Raw genomic sequence first — 14,561 nt, 5'->3', positions numbered from 1 at the left:
AATTATTTGATATATATACATACATATATATATATATATATATATATGTATGTATGCACCGGTATATATAGGTGAATCTGGGGTGCACCGGTATTATTTATGAAAAAGAAAGATGGAACAATGCGGATGTGTATTGATTATCGCCAATTAAACAAAGTCACTATTAAGAAACAAGTACCCCTTACCGAGTATTGATGATCTATTTGACCAGTTGCAGGGTGCTAGGGTGTTCTCTAAGATCGACTTGAGGTCGGGGTACCATCAGTTGAAGATTCGGGATTCGAATATTCTGAAGACTGCTTTCCGGACTAGATATGGTCATTATGAGTTTCTGGTGATGTCCTTCAATTTAACTAACGCCCCGACAGCATTTATGGATCTGATGAACATGGTATTCAGGCTATATATTGATTCGTTTGTCATTGTCTTCATTGATGACATTTTGATCTACTCGTGCAGTAAAGAGGAGCATGAACAGCATATGAGAGTAGTGCTTCAGACATTGCGGGAACAAAAGCTATATGCTAAGTTCTCCAAATGTGAGTTTTGGCTAGAGTCTGTAGCATTTTTGGGGCATATTGTATCGGGCAAAGGCATTAAGGTTGACCCCAAAAAGATTGAGGCAGTTCAGAATTGGCATTATCCCACTTCGGAGACTGAGATCAAGAGTTTTCTGGGTTTAGCAGGTTATTATCGTCGGTTCGTGGAAGGTTTTTCATCTATTGCAGCACCTTTGACCAAATTAACCCGGAAGGGTGCTCCGTTCTGATGGTCCGGTGATTATGAGGTGAGCTTTCAGAAGCTCAAGACAGCATTGACTACATCACCAGTGTTAGTGTTGCCTTCCAGTTCGAGGATGTATACAGTGTATTGTGAAACTTCACGCGTTGGCTTGGGTTATGTATTAATGCAGGAAGGGCGAGTTATTGCATATGCTTCACGTCAGCTGAAGCCCCACGAGAAGAATTATCCGGTACATGATTTGGAGTTAGCTGTGATTGTTCACGCTCTAAAGATTTGGAGGCATTATCTTTATGGTGTGTCTTGTGAAGTTTACACTGATCATCGCAGTTTGCAGTATTTGTTCAACTAGGGGGACCTAAATTTTAGGCAGCGCAGATGGATGGAGTTACTGAAAGATTATGATATTACTATCCTATATCATCCAGGCAAAGTAAATGTGGTTGTAGACGCCTAGAGTAGGAAGGCAGAGAGTATGGGTAGTTTGGCATTCATTTTAGCAGAGGAGAGACCATTAGCTTTGGATATTCAGTCCTTGGCCAATAGACTTGTGCGGCTGGATATTTCAGAGCCTAGTCGAGTTCTTTCATGTGTTATAGCTCATTCTTCACTATTTGAACAGATTAAGGTTCGTTAGTATGATGATCCACACTTAATGGTTCTTCGAGAAATAGTACTACGGGGTGGTGCCAAGGAAGTTACTATTGGAGCAGATGGTGTTCTGCAACTCTAGGATAGACTATGTATTCCTAATATGTATGGACTGAGGAAAAAGATCCTAGAGGAAGCACACAGTTCTCGGTATTCTATTCATCCAGGTGCTACGAAGATATATCGTGACCTGAGGCAGCATTATTGGTGGCGACGAATGAAAAAAGACATAGTTGAGTATGTAGCTAGGTGTCTAAATTGCCAGCAAGTTAAATATGAGCACCAGAGGCCAGGTGGCTTACTTCTGCAGATAACTATACCGGAGTGGAAATGGGAACGCATCACTATGGACTTTATAGTCGGGTTGCCGCGGACCATGCGAAAGTTTGATGCAGTTTGCGTCATTGTCAATAGGTTGACCAAGTCGGCACACTTTATTCTTGTTGTGACTACGTACACTTCAGAGAGGTTGGCCCAAATATATATCCAGGAGATAGTTTGATTGCACGGTGTGCCAATTTCTATCATATCAGATAGAGGCCCTCAGTTTACTTCACATTTCTGGAGAGCAGTACAGAGTGAATTGGGGACCCGTGTAGAACTCAGCACAGCCTTTCATCTGTAGACCGATGGGCAGTCAGAGTGGACAATTCAGATTTTGGAGGATATGCTCAGGGCATGTGTGATTGTCTTTGGAGGTCAGTGGGATCGTTTCATGCCTTTGGCCGAGTTTGCTTATAATAACAGTTACCAATCCAGTATAGAGATGGCTCCATTTGAGGCTTTATATGGTCGGTAACGTCGTTCGCCCATCGGGTGGTTTGAGCCTGGTGAGGCCAAGTTATATGGTGCTGATTTGGTGAAGGATGCCTTGGAAAAGGTAAAGTTGATTCAGGAGCGACTTCGTACAGTGCAGTTCAGACAGAAGAGTTACGCAGATCAGAAAGCACGAGATTTATCATTTATGATGGGTGAAAGAGTTCTCTTGAAAGTTTTGCCGATGATGGGAATCATGAGATTTGGGAAAAAGGGGAAATTGAGCCCAAGGTTTATAGGCTCATTTGAGGTATTGAGACGAGTTGGGGAGGTTGCTTATGAGCTTGCCTTGCCTCCCAGTCTATTAGGAGTTCATCCAGTTTTCCATGTATCTATGCTCCGGAAGTATCATGCCGACCTATCACATGTGTTAGACTTCAGCACAGTTCAGCTAGGTAATAGCTTGTGTTATGAAGAGGAGCCAGTTGCCATTGTTGATAAATAGTGTAACGACCCGGCCGGTCATTTCGAGAGTTATAGCCTCGTTTCCCCCATTTCTGCTTCTTTATGTGTTATTTAGTTGCATTGTGTTGTATCGGGTTGGTTGGTTCAGGTCCGGAGTGTTTTCAGAGTGGAATGAGACACTTAGTCTCTTATTTAGAACCTTAGGTTGGAAAAGTCAATCGGATGTTGACCTATGTATAAACGATTTCGGAACTTAATTTTGATGGTTCCATTAGCTTCGTTAGATGATTTTAGACTTAGGAGCACGTCCGAAATGTGATTTGGAGGTCCAAAGTGGAATTAGGTTTGAATTGGCGAAAGTTGGAAATTTGGCGATTTCGGTCGGCAATGAAAAATTTGATATCGGGGTCAGAATGGAATTTCGGAAGTTGGAGTAGGTTCGTAGTGTCATTTGTAACGTGTGTGCAAAATTTGAGGTCATTCGGACGTGGTTTGATTGGTTTCGGCATCAGTTGCCGAATTTGGAAATTTAGAAGTTCTTAGGCTTGAATCCGAGGGTAATTTGGTGTTTGGATGTTGTTTTGAGTGATTCGAAGGTTCGACTAAGTTTGTATGTTGATATATGACTTGTTGCTATTTTTGGTTGAGGTCCCGAGGGCCTCGGGGTGATTCCGAGTGGTTAATGAATTTGTCGAAGTTGGAAAATGCAGCTGATGCGGAAAAGGGACGCTGGGCAGGCTTCGCAGAAGCGGAAGGAAAACGCGCAGGAGTGCTTTTGCAGGCGCAGGGTTTTGGGCCGCAGATGCGGAACCTAGGCTCCTAAGTGAGTTCCGTACCTGTGATGGATTTTTCGCAGGTGCGGTGGCGCAGAAGCGTGAAATTTGTCTGTAGGTGCGAAAAACCTGGGCAGAAACCATAAATAGAACCCTTCACGAATTTGGTTCATTTCCACCATTTTCAAGTCGGTTTTTGGAGCTTTTGGAGTGAATTTGAAGGGATATTCAAGGGCTATCAGTAAGGTAAGTTTCTTGAGCCCTAATACTAGTATGTATGGTGATTTACCGTTGTTTAATCATGTAATTAGTGAAAATGAGGGGTTAGGGCTTGGGATTTTGAAAAGTTTAATTTAAGGATTTGAGGGACCAAACAGTGTCGGATTTTGTTAAATTTTATATGTATGGACTCGTGAGTGGTTGAGCTTCCTAGTTTTGTAAATTTTGTTGGATTTTGAGACGTGGGCCCGGAGGGCGGGTTGAGCCAATTTCGGGTTTTGGGCTAATTTGATAGTTTTTCTTGTGGAATTCATTCCATTAGCATATATTGATGGTATTGTACTGATTGTGAATAGATTCGGAGTATTTGGAGGCCGAGTCGAGAGGCAAGAGCATTGCGGGATAGAGATTTTACCGGTTTGAGGTAAGTAACAATTGTGAATCTAGTCCTGAGGGTATAAAACCCCGAATTTCGTATCATTCTACTATTTTGAAGTGACGCACATGCTAGGTGACGGGCGTGTGGGCGTGCACTGTTGGGGATTGTGACTTGGTCCATCCCGTAGCAACTGTAAAGTTGCCTATGTTGTTGAAATTATATGTTTTAGAAAGAGTTCTTGTAAATTGTGTTGAATGCCATGTTTGGTCCTTGTGCCAGTGTTGTTTGGACCCTTAGGGCCTTTTATTACTATCCCTTCACTATTTTCGATTGAAAGTTTATACTCAGTCATGGTTATACCTTTTTACTGCATAACTCAGCTTTCCTTACTCTATTTTGATGCATATAAATGTTGTTTTGGGCTGAGTACCCTGTTTTTACTTAAATGCTCGAGTGGCTTGAGAGGTTTATGACTGAGTGAGGCCGAGGGCCTGATTTGTAAGGATATTTATGGGATCGGGCTGCACGCCACAGCATGTTTGATATAGGCCGAGGGCCTGAGTGATTTATGCCATTATTTGGCTTGATATAGCGCTTGGGCTGAAGGAGCCCCTCTGGAGTCTGTACACACACCCAATGAGAGCAGGTACCTACTGAGTGCGAGTGCCGAGTGCTGAGTGACTGGGAGGCATGAGTGATTATGAGGTATGCCCGAGTGGCATAAGTGATTATGAGGTATGCTCGAGTGGCATGAGTGACTGTGAGGTATGCCCGAGAGGCATGAGTGACTGTGAGGTTTGCCCGAGGGGCTGTATATGAGTGATGTTTTGCCGGGGGACTGTTTATGATTTCATCATTTTTGCTCACCTTTGCATTGAGCCTCTGTTTGAAAACTGTTGAAAAATATCTTTAAATGATTTTACTGGCACTAGGTTTAAACAAGATGATTTGATTCAAACACTGATTTTGCATGTTGTATTTTACTGAAATTTCATGATATGAACTTTATATGCTTTATTGCTCGTCACTACTGCTCAGTATCTATTTATTGTTGTTACTTACTGAGTTGGTGTACTCACGTTACTCCCTGCACCTTGTGTGCAGATTCAGGCGTATTTGGACACGGTAGTGGCTGTTGACTATTCCGATTGCAGATATTTTCGGGGATAGCAAGGTAGCTGCCTGACGATCGCAACCCTGCTCTTCTCCCTCTTATCTTCCTTTAGTTGTATTTAGCTATGTTTCAGACTATGTTAGACTTGATATTGTCAAACAAATTGTAGTAGATGCTCATGACTAGTGACACCCCGATGTCGGGCTTTTCTTTTCTGCATTTTTTTTTTTATTTGAACTCCTTTACGAAGGTTTTTACGCTAAATAGCCTTGAAATTATCCTTGAAATGAAAATATCGGTTCGTTTTGAAATGAGTCGACTTGCCTAGTTCCACGATAGGCGCCATCACGACAGGGGTTAGTTTGGGTCGTGACAAATAGGTTCGCCAGTTGAGGTCCAAGAGGATTTCTGCAGTAAAAGTCCAGTAGAGGGGCCAACCAGTCGAGGAAGAGACTTGGGAGGCCGAGGAAAATATGCGGAGCAGATATTCACACTTATTCAGCACTTCAGGTATAATTTTAAACCCGTTCAAGGACGAACGTTTATTTAAGAGGTGGAGAATGTAATGACCCAACCGGTCATTTTAACTTTTAGAACTCCGTTCCCTAAAATAAAACTCCCCCTATGTGCTTTTAATGATTTATGACTTGCGGGGATGGTTGGTTCGGGATTTAAAAGTATTTGGGTTGAAATCGGAATACTTGGTTCCTTAAGTTAGCCTTAAAAGGCCAAGTTTGACTTCGATCAACATTTTGAGAAAATGACCCCAGAATCGGGATTTGATGGTTCCAATAGCTTAGTGTGGTGATTTTGGATTTAGGAGCGTGTTCGGAATTTTTTTTTAAAGTTTGCAATTAAATTAGGCTTGAAATGGCTGAAACAAGAATTTAAGTTTGGAAGTTTGACCGGGGAGTTAACTTTTTGATATAGGGGTCGGAATCCAGTTCCGAAAATTTTTATAGCTTGGTTATGTCATTTATGACTTGTGTACAAAATTTGAGGTCAATCGGACTTGATTTGATAGGTTCCGACACTGAATGTATAAGTTGGGAATCTTAAGTTTTATTAAGTTTGAATTGGAGGATTATTATTAGTTTTAGCGTTGTTTGGTGTTATTTGAAGGATCGGCTAAGTTCGTATGATGTATTGGGACTTGTTGGTATATTTGGTTGAGGTCTCGAGGGGCTCGGGTAAGTTTCAGATGACTAACAGATTATTTTTTGCCTTTGGGATACTGCTTATAGTTGCTAGTATTTTTCTTCTGATTTCCTTATGCGCGATCGCGTAAGTTGGTCTGCGATCGCGTAGGGTAATTTGGGTAGAGGTAAATTTTTTCTACGCGATCGCGTGAATGGGGTTGCGATCGTGTAGGCTTATTTTGGGCAGCTAGAAATTCGTTCTATGCGATCACGTGGGCACGCCCACGATCGCATAGGTTAGTCCAGTCTGTGCATCACGATCACGTGTCATTGTTTGCGATCGCGTAGGAGAAACTGGGGAGGAGCTGGACCACGCGCTTAATGCTTCGCGATCGCGTAGGTTTGCAGTGTCAGTGCTTCGCAATCGCGTGGGACTTTATGCGATCGTGTAGGGTTATTTTCTAGGCAGTAAAATTTGTGCTATCCGATCGCGTGAGGAATTTCGCGATTGCGTTAATATTATTTTTTTTCCTTGAAGATGAGGGTATACGTAATTACAAAAAGAATAAAAAACGATTTATTTGTCAATTACCATAGAAAATAATTGGTTTTGTGCGGAGTTAAAATTTTGTGTAAGGACATTCAAAGTATAAAGAAGTAAACAGATGAAAAAACTTAAGAGATACATCTACTATTTTTACATACAAAAATAATTTTAACATTATATATAAAATATAATTTCTAGCAAAATGAACCCCCTTGTGCCCCTTAACTCCGCCCCTAAATGTGAATTCTACTTATATGGATGGTTGATTCACAAAAAGGAATAGTTGATGAGGTTACTTGGTAAAAAGAAAAACTCAACCCTTTTACTGCTAAAAAAAAGATGACATTTGGTGGATGTCACAATAATTGGTCTTTTTTTTTTTTTTTGAAATCCCTCCCAGATTAAGAGGATATATAGTGTTTTTACACTTTCCCCTAACTTGAACACAGGACCTAACGGTCGTGGGTGAAGGTGATTTGAAGACTCTGACCTAGAAAAAAATACTAGGAAAAGCTGTAGATGTGATAATTTTTTCATTTATATTAATCCATTGTATTAGCTTGAAATAATGCTGTTTAATTCAGCATTACATTTCTGAGGAGAAAAATAATTCTTTTTCCAATCTTTTCTACAATGTACTTGTACTCAACCACCCCATAAAAAGGAAAACAGAAAAGAAGAAAAACAGAAGCTTTTGCAGATGATGCTTAAGACAAATGTTAGTAGTTTTAAAAGTTCTGAAAACAAGAAAAGGACCAACAAGATAAGGAGCCATTTGTAATGAAAAGATGTAAATATGAGGAAAGAGAGGAGGAAATTTAAAAGGACAAGTGCAAGCTAAAATTATTGAAGTGTTGTTTTAAGGTACAGTACAGACATTTGTTTCACTAATAGAATACATTTGGATATTCAGTAGGCAAACTAACAACATGGGACCAGAGTCACCAGACTTTATTCTTGATCAGTTTTTTAGCCACTTTATATCCAAATATCAGAAGTGCAGTCACCACCAGGATACCTCATTTCATGAGCCAAGGATGGACCATCAGGTTCTGCTCCGAAATCAACTAAAAATCTCGGGTTTATAGCAAGGCCACCTTTCTCAGTGTCAACGTCGATTTGTAATATGTGACCTCCTTTCTCCAATAGCTCGGGGTAGAATTGGAAGATTATTACGAAGGCGGACATACTGCAAGTCCCAACCTTATCCTCTACAAAATCTCAGGCCTTAAACACATGTAAATTTTGGGAGAACCTTTCAGTACCACATATATACATCTCAGGCCAAAACTGATACAACACATGACTCGCAATCCATTCATTGATAGTGGACTCTTCCCCCACTCGGCGCGAAGTCATAGATCACCACATCTGATGGTCCACAATATTAACCTTCACAGCTTGTATAAATCAACTAGATGCCAAGGTTCGTTGCATCCCCCACCTGATTCATTGTTCCTTAATAGAGCTGAAGATAATTTTTTCTCAAACATTAATAGTATACAAATCAATACATCATTTTTCACCATTAATCAGTAATAGAAGTACTTCTGTTATTCCTATGTTCTCAAACTAGATTATGCTCCAAATTATCCTCAAACATTGACAGGTTCAACAAACAACACTATAATCTTGTCTTTAAATTCGCTTTGGGCACTTGCAAAATCATTTTCTTCGAAAATATATGCCAGGCGCGCAATATTTATAACTAGTTCGAGGACAAACGTTGGTACTTTGTCATGAGTAGAACAAAGGAAGTCCTTGTTCATGTCTTTCCATGCATTAGTGATTTTCTTCTGAGCCTCAGCATATGCATCTTGCTTTGAACCTCCAAATTCTTTCATGTAGCATTCTATGAATGAAGCTATATGCTTCCTTTGTTGTTCCAACTGCAGTCAATAGATTTCAATAATCAATACAAATATTATATGTGAGGGGCACGTTGAGAATATAATTAAATAAATGAAAAAGTAACTCACTCTACGACTTAGGCTCTTAGATGAGATGGTCATACAATTTATTTATTTATGGGAAAAAAATGCGAAAAGAGGACAGCCCGCTATGCTAAGCTCCCGCTATGTGTGGGGTCGGGGGAAGGGCCGGACCACAAGGTTCTATTGTACGCAACCTTACCCTACATTTATGCAAGAGGCTGTTTCCACGGCTCAAAACACGTGACCTCCTGGTCACATGACAATAACTTTACCAGTTACGCCAAGGTTCCCCTTCGGAGAAAAGGGTGCGAACTGAAAATTAAATATAGTGTAGTACTTACATTATGTCCAATACAATCGCCTTTTAATCTGTTGATTACTGATGAAGCTCGAAGGATTAAATGCTCATTTATCATCCATTCAAAAGTCTCTTTGGCTATAGATTCCTCCATAAAACTCAAGGATGTTGTTGCAACCATCATACATGTAGTAGTTACATTTGCATTCTTCATATACTCGTCACATTTTGGAATATAGCCAACATTTAACCATTCTGCTTCCTTGAAAAATGCTCTAGCCAACTTTTTCATCTAAAAGGAGAATAAAACAAAAATATAGAACTATATAACGTTGAAGATATAATTAAGTCAATAATTAAAAGTGTGTTATCTCTAACATCTTAAGCTTTTAGATGAGACGATCATATAACTCTACATTACAAAGCTCCTATATCCGTATCGAGAATAATTTCCGCGTGCTTGTCACATAATAAAGAATCAGGCTCGCACGTAAGAGGGCGTGTTAAAGATATAATTAAATAAAATATGTATTTTCTCTAAGTATAGTTTAAGCTTTTAGACGAGAAGGTCGCACAATTCTTCGTAAGTATATATATCATGTCTTCTTTTAGATTTTGGATGTTTCCTTCCTCTCTAGTCTTTTCATTTCTTCCATATAACTTAGTTAATTAAACTAATTAATGAAAGTTATGGTAAGGTTTGATTCAAAAGAAATGAAGCTAAGGGAGCTTACCTCATATTTTGCATAGTAGAGACGGTCCAATTTACCTTCTTTGATAAATTTTTCTTCTATTTGAGTATAAAGGTCTGCAAGGGCTTGATAAGTAGGTTTCAGACTAGGTGGTACTGAACCGATGGCACTAATGTCACATCTGCACGTTAAGGGTTTGAACCAAAGTCACAAGCTAATTTTTAAATTTTTATACCAATCATCTCGTAAGAAAGTAACGTGTACTTAATTGACATATAATATTTTCTTACTCATCAAATAGAGAATTAAATGATCAATTATGTTTAAACGGTAAAAACTTACCCGCATCTATCGAATGCATCGGTAAAAGGAACAAGTTCATCATAAGTTGCATAAGCATCATAAGTGTCATCAATAACGGTGTATATGGTTAGTACTTTTGTCATCATTTCTCTCGCACGACTATATTGAGGCTCAAAGTAGATTCCTACGGTATAAAAGTAACACTTCACCAATCTATCTCTTGCATATGGAAATTGCTCTGTAAAATTCAGATCTTTCTACCACCTATAGTATAAAAGTATTGGTTAATTAGTTATATTTCTATTGCATTACTCGAAGTATATGACTTGATTCAATGGATTGAACTCAAATGACCCAATTAATTACTGAATCAAAATGGGTAAGATAATGTTAATCGACAAGCCAAAATATAACACAAATCAAACATATAAAATCAAGTTAGAAGATTGAGAATTATGTAAATTTGGAAGATCAACATAAGCTACTACTTCCAGAAAAGTACATTAGCTTTCACGTTTCTTTTTTTCAAAATAAAGAAATAGAAAGGAGGAGATCGGTTTCGATGTGTTTTTTTTTTTTTTTTTGGGGGGGGGGGGGGGGGTGGGGAGGGGGGTAAGTTATGACCATTTATTCGACCAATTTTGGCCCAAAAAGCTTTGGATCATGACATGTTTATCAATTGGGAAAAATATATAATTAGTTGGTAAGTCAAAACTAATTGCATTTGTTATTTGCTAGTCAAAATATAAATATAATATGTATATTTTTTTTTGCAAACATGTATACAAAAAATATATAATTTATGGTTATTATTTTTTAGAGTAGCTAAAAATATATATTTCAGTTATCGTTACTTTGACCTATTATGTAACTTGTAAGCTCGCCAAGCTCTCTTTGATGCACCTTTAGATATGTATTTTCTTGCTGTCATCCTTGGTAGATTTGTATGAATGGGCTAGCTTAGGGCATTACTAACTTGGGCCTTAAGTGATGAATTGCTCAATTTAGGGCCCATTGACTCCAAATTAGTGAGTGTAAAACTCAGTGCTTGTTCTAAAATTTCTTCCCCATGTACTCTTAAATGTGCTGCTTCATATAAACTTAATAATCCTTGTACATCTTTGGTAATAGTTTCCTTGAACTTTCCATCTTTGTTAGTGAATTTCTTGAACACATCTGATTTAACATCATGGTAATTAATATCAGAGAGATATTGAACTAGTTAAAAAACCATAGCAGAGGTAGAATGCTACGTACCAGAAGACATGTAATGCCTTTGTTGTCTCAGTAGTCGAAAACGAAGAGCAACAACACAAAGGTTGTCATCTTCATTTTCACTCTGTTGGGACACATCAAAGATGTTCTTAATGGATGTTTGAATCTCATTTTCAAAATGATATGCAACTCCCAATCGTTGGATTGTATCAATCAATTCAAGTTTTTGTGTACTATTATCTGGTGTTTCAACTAGCATTTGCCTGACTTTTTCTTTCAACTCTTCAAATTCAACTTTTTCTTGGCTACTAATTTCCTGCACCAAAAGTTAAAGCTTTATTTTTTGTAGTAAAATCCGGTCACTATGAGGATTGTAGAAATTCTTCCCCGTGTGGGTTGAACAATGCACAGGAAAGTAAAGAAAATTTTTTGCCGGAAAAGTGTGTTTATGCGGTCCATTATGCGACCACATAATCACTCTGCGGACCGCATAATGGCCGCAGAAGTGAGCAGGAAAAGGGCCATTCTGGCAGCAGCTATGCGGTCACTATGCGATCGCATAACTGTTATACGGTGCATTATGCGACCGCATAATAGTTATGCGGACCGCATAGTGACCGCATACGCAAACAGATTTTTGATCATTTTTGTCAGCAATTATGCGACCATTATGCGGTCGCATATGCGACCCCAGAACCTGATTAGGAGCTTATTTTTGGGTTTTTAGTCGAATCGCAAATCTACTTCTAACTCACTTATGAAGAGTTGCATAGAAGATTTTTTTGATAGTTCTAGCACACATTTCCTTTTTCCTGTTTAGACTTTTTCCACAAGTGGTGATTTTTAGTACAAATTGCCCTCTCTAATTATGCTTGCTCATAGTTAGGGTCGGGCAGAGGTAGATGTCCAGAGGAGTTCGATCGAATCAAATAGTTTTTGCTCAAACAGTGTGTTTATTTTAAAAGATTTCTTCTTACTTGAATGGGCAAGATTTTTCCAAAAAATAAAAAATAAAAATCAAGAACGCATTAGAAGAGTTGTGGAGGAAAATATTATAAATTTTCAACTTAGTGGGTGTTTGGACAAAAGAATTATAAAATTCCGAAAAAAAAGTATTTTTTTTTCAAGTGAAAATAGTATTTGAAAATTAGAGTTGTGTTTGTATATGAATATAATTTTGGGTTGTTTTTGAATTTTTGTGAGTGTTCTGAAGTGAAAATTTTGAAAAACAACTTTTAGAAGTTTTTAAAATTTTTAAAAAAATTTCAAAATCCATCTTTAAGTAAAGATTGAAAATTTTTGGCCAAGCACTGATTTCGATAAAAATAATTTTTTTTATGGCTAAACGGGCCTTTACTTTAACATGTTTAGATATGGGTATTTATAAGTGAACTACAACATGTATATAGGACTAGTATATACATGTCGTCTTCTCCTTTTCCCAAGGTATATAAATAAACTCACTAAATTAATTCTAGAGTCAAAACTTCAATATGAAGTTCAATTCTCTCGTTAAAATAGGATAAAAGGGACCTTTCAACAAGTGAATGTTTTTTATAAATAGTGCCCTTAGTAAGGAAAGAGGAAAAAGGAAATTGAGCTGCCACTTGATGACAAATATATAAATCCTTTCAAGCTGTGATCATTAGTATAAATTCTTTATAAAAACGAAAGAGGAAACAAAATAAAACTATAAGAACAATGTTTGCAAATAATTACAGACGCTCAAATCGACCACCAAGGGTGATTATCAAGTCTTAATGTCTTAATTATCTTATTTTTCCTAATATGTCTTAATTATTATTCATGAAAATCTATTTTTGATGAAAGTCGCTTGTATAATAAACGTGGATTTAATGCTCACTATCTTTTTCTCCTTTTCTTGAAGGATATGAGGAAATGATAACTCATTCTTTATACTTAGCTAAAGGTTTCTAGTCTGAATCTAGTAACCAAGTTCTTTCTATAGAGAGGCTAATTCACACATGAACGGATCTAGCATTGTAAATGTGTGTTGTTCATTTAAACATATAATTTTAACTTAGACCTGGATTATTTGTGTAAAGCTCACTGGAATTGCTACAATTATTGAACTATAAACTTAGAACTCAAATAAAGTATTCATAGAATTAAAATCTTGAATTTGCTTCTAAATTCGAGATTTGAAAATAAAGCCCTCTTAACAAAGAGGCTAAAACTAACGATGACAATTCAAATTAATTGGTACACTGAATACTCAAAGAAGACAAAAGAACAAACACCCAAACTGTCTTCTCTCTTCACCCAAATATTTAAATGAAAAACCAGAAAGTCCTTTTCATGAACTCTCAAGCATCTTGGTATACCGTAGGCAATCTACCTTGATGCAAGCATCTTCTCTTCCGTATTCACGCAGAATTCGGGGAAGGATCGCACCCAAAACGGTATAATATAGGCAACCTAACCTTGTGTAAGTATCTTCTATTTCGTATTCGCGCATGATTCGTGAAGGTTCGCACTCAAAAAGGTATAACTTAGACAGCCTACCCTAACAGAAGCATTTTCTTGATGCTCGAACATATCTTCCTTCTTGTTGACCGAAAAACCAAACACATTATTAAAGTAACAAACCACCTAACCAACATTAAAAACCCCACCCCCACCCCCACAACCCCACATCTCCATTCTTCCTCTATTTATACACCCACCACCCTAACATCCCGACCCCCTAACCATCAATGGCTTTCCACCACCACTACTGACGAGCTAAAAACACAACACAAAATTATGTTCGCTAGTCGAATATAGTATAGAAAATATCGTATCCACAGGGATTAGATTTAAACAGTGTTTTCGTAGCTTCTAATTTTAATTGCTATCCAAAATGATCAACAATTTAAAGTTGTGTGAATTAAAAACTAAAATTTACTAAAAGTCTAAACTATTGGCTAATGACAATTACAACAAGAGTAAGCAAAGAGGATATCAGTGGTAGAAAATAGGGGTTAATTGGATAGGTACAAGATACTTGTTTGAGAATTAACTCTAGTTACTTCACTCTATGGTTCAAGTGAGTCTCTCGAATTAAACAGTATTTTCGTAGCTTCTAGTTTTAATTGCTATCCAAGATGATCAACAATTTAAATTTGTGTGAATTAAAAACTAAAATTTACTAAAAGTCTAAACTATTGGCTAATGACAATTGCAACAAGAGTAAGCAAAGAGAATATCAGTGGGAGAAAATAGGGGTTGATTGGATAGGTACAAGATACTTGTTTGAGAATTAACTCTAGTTACTTCACTCTATGGTTCAAGTGAGTCTCTCGAATTCACTCTATTATTAGTTCGAACGTTCA

At 37.8% G+C, this 14,561-nt stretch overlaps 2 protein-coding genes and 1 pseudogene across 2 annotated transcripts; 1 reads left to right on the top strand and 2 right to left on the bottom strand.

Moving 5' to 3' along the window:
* The first annotated feature begins 388 nt into the window (after positions 1 to 388).
* LOC138904064 (uncharacterized mitochondrial protein AtMg00860-like) lies at positions 389 to 1,198 on the top strand. The gene is made up of 2 exons (XM_070192561.1): positions 389 to 710; positions 1,170 to 1,198. Exons 1-2 carry the CDS (start codon positions 389 to 391, stop codon positions 1,196 to 1,198), a joined length of 351 nt encoding a protein of 116 aa, XP_070048662.1.
* A 7,061-nt stretch (positions 1,199 to 8,259) lies between these two features.
* Positions 8,260 to 10,228, bottom strand: LOC138904062 (sesquiterpene synthase 14-like). The gene is made up of 4 exons (XM_070192560.1): positions 10,051 to 10,228; positions 9,751 to 9,889; positions 9,060 to 9,308; positions 8,260 to 8,673 (listed from the first exon to the last, which is right to left on the bottom strand). Exons 1-4 carry the CDS (start codon positions 10,155 to 10,157, stop codon positions 8,380 to 8,382), a joined length of 789 nt encoding a protein of 262 aa, XP_070048661.1. The 5' UTR covers positions 10,158 to 10,228; the 3' UTR covers positions 8,260 to 8,379.
* A 633-nt stretch (positions 10,229 to 10,861) lies between these two features.
* Positions 10,862 to 13,890, bottom strand: LOC138904063 (sesquiterpene synthase 14b-like; annotated as a pseudogene).
* Between the last annotated feature and the right edge of the window lie 671 nt (positions 13,891 to 14,561).

This window comes from Nicotiana tomentosiformis, unplaced genomic scaffold, assembly GCF_000390325.3.
Source record: "Nicotiana tomentosiformis unplaced genomic scaffold, ASM39032v3 Un00333, whole genome shotgun sequence".
Classification (NCBI taxonomy): domain Eukaryota; kingdom Viridiplantae; phylum Streptophyta; class Magnoliopsida; order Solanales; family Solanaceae; genus Nicotiana; species Nicotiana tomentosiformis.
The sequence above is the reverse complement of the archived record's forward strand: the minus strand, read 5'-3'. Positions and strand labels throughout refer to the sequence as shown.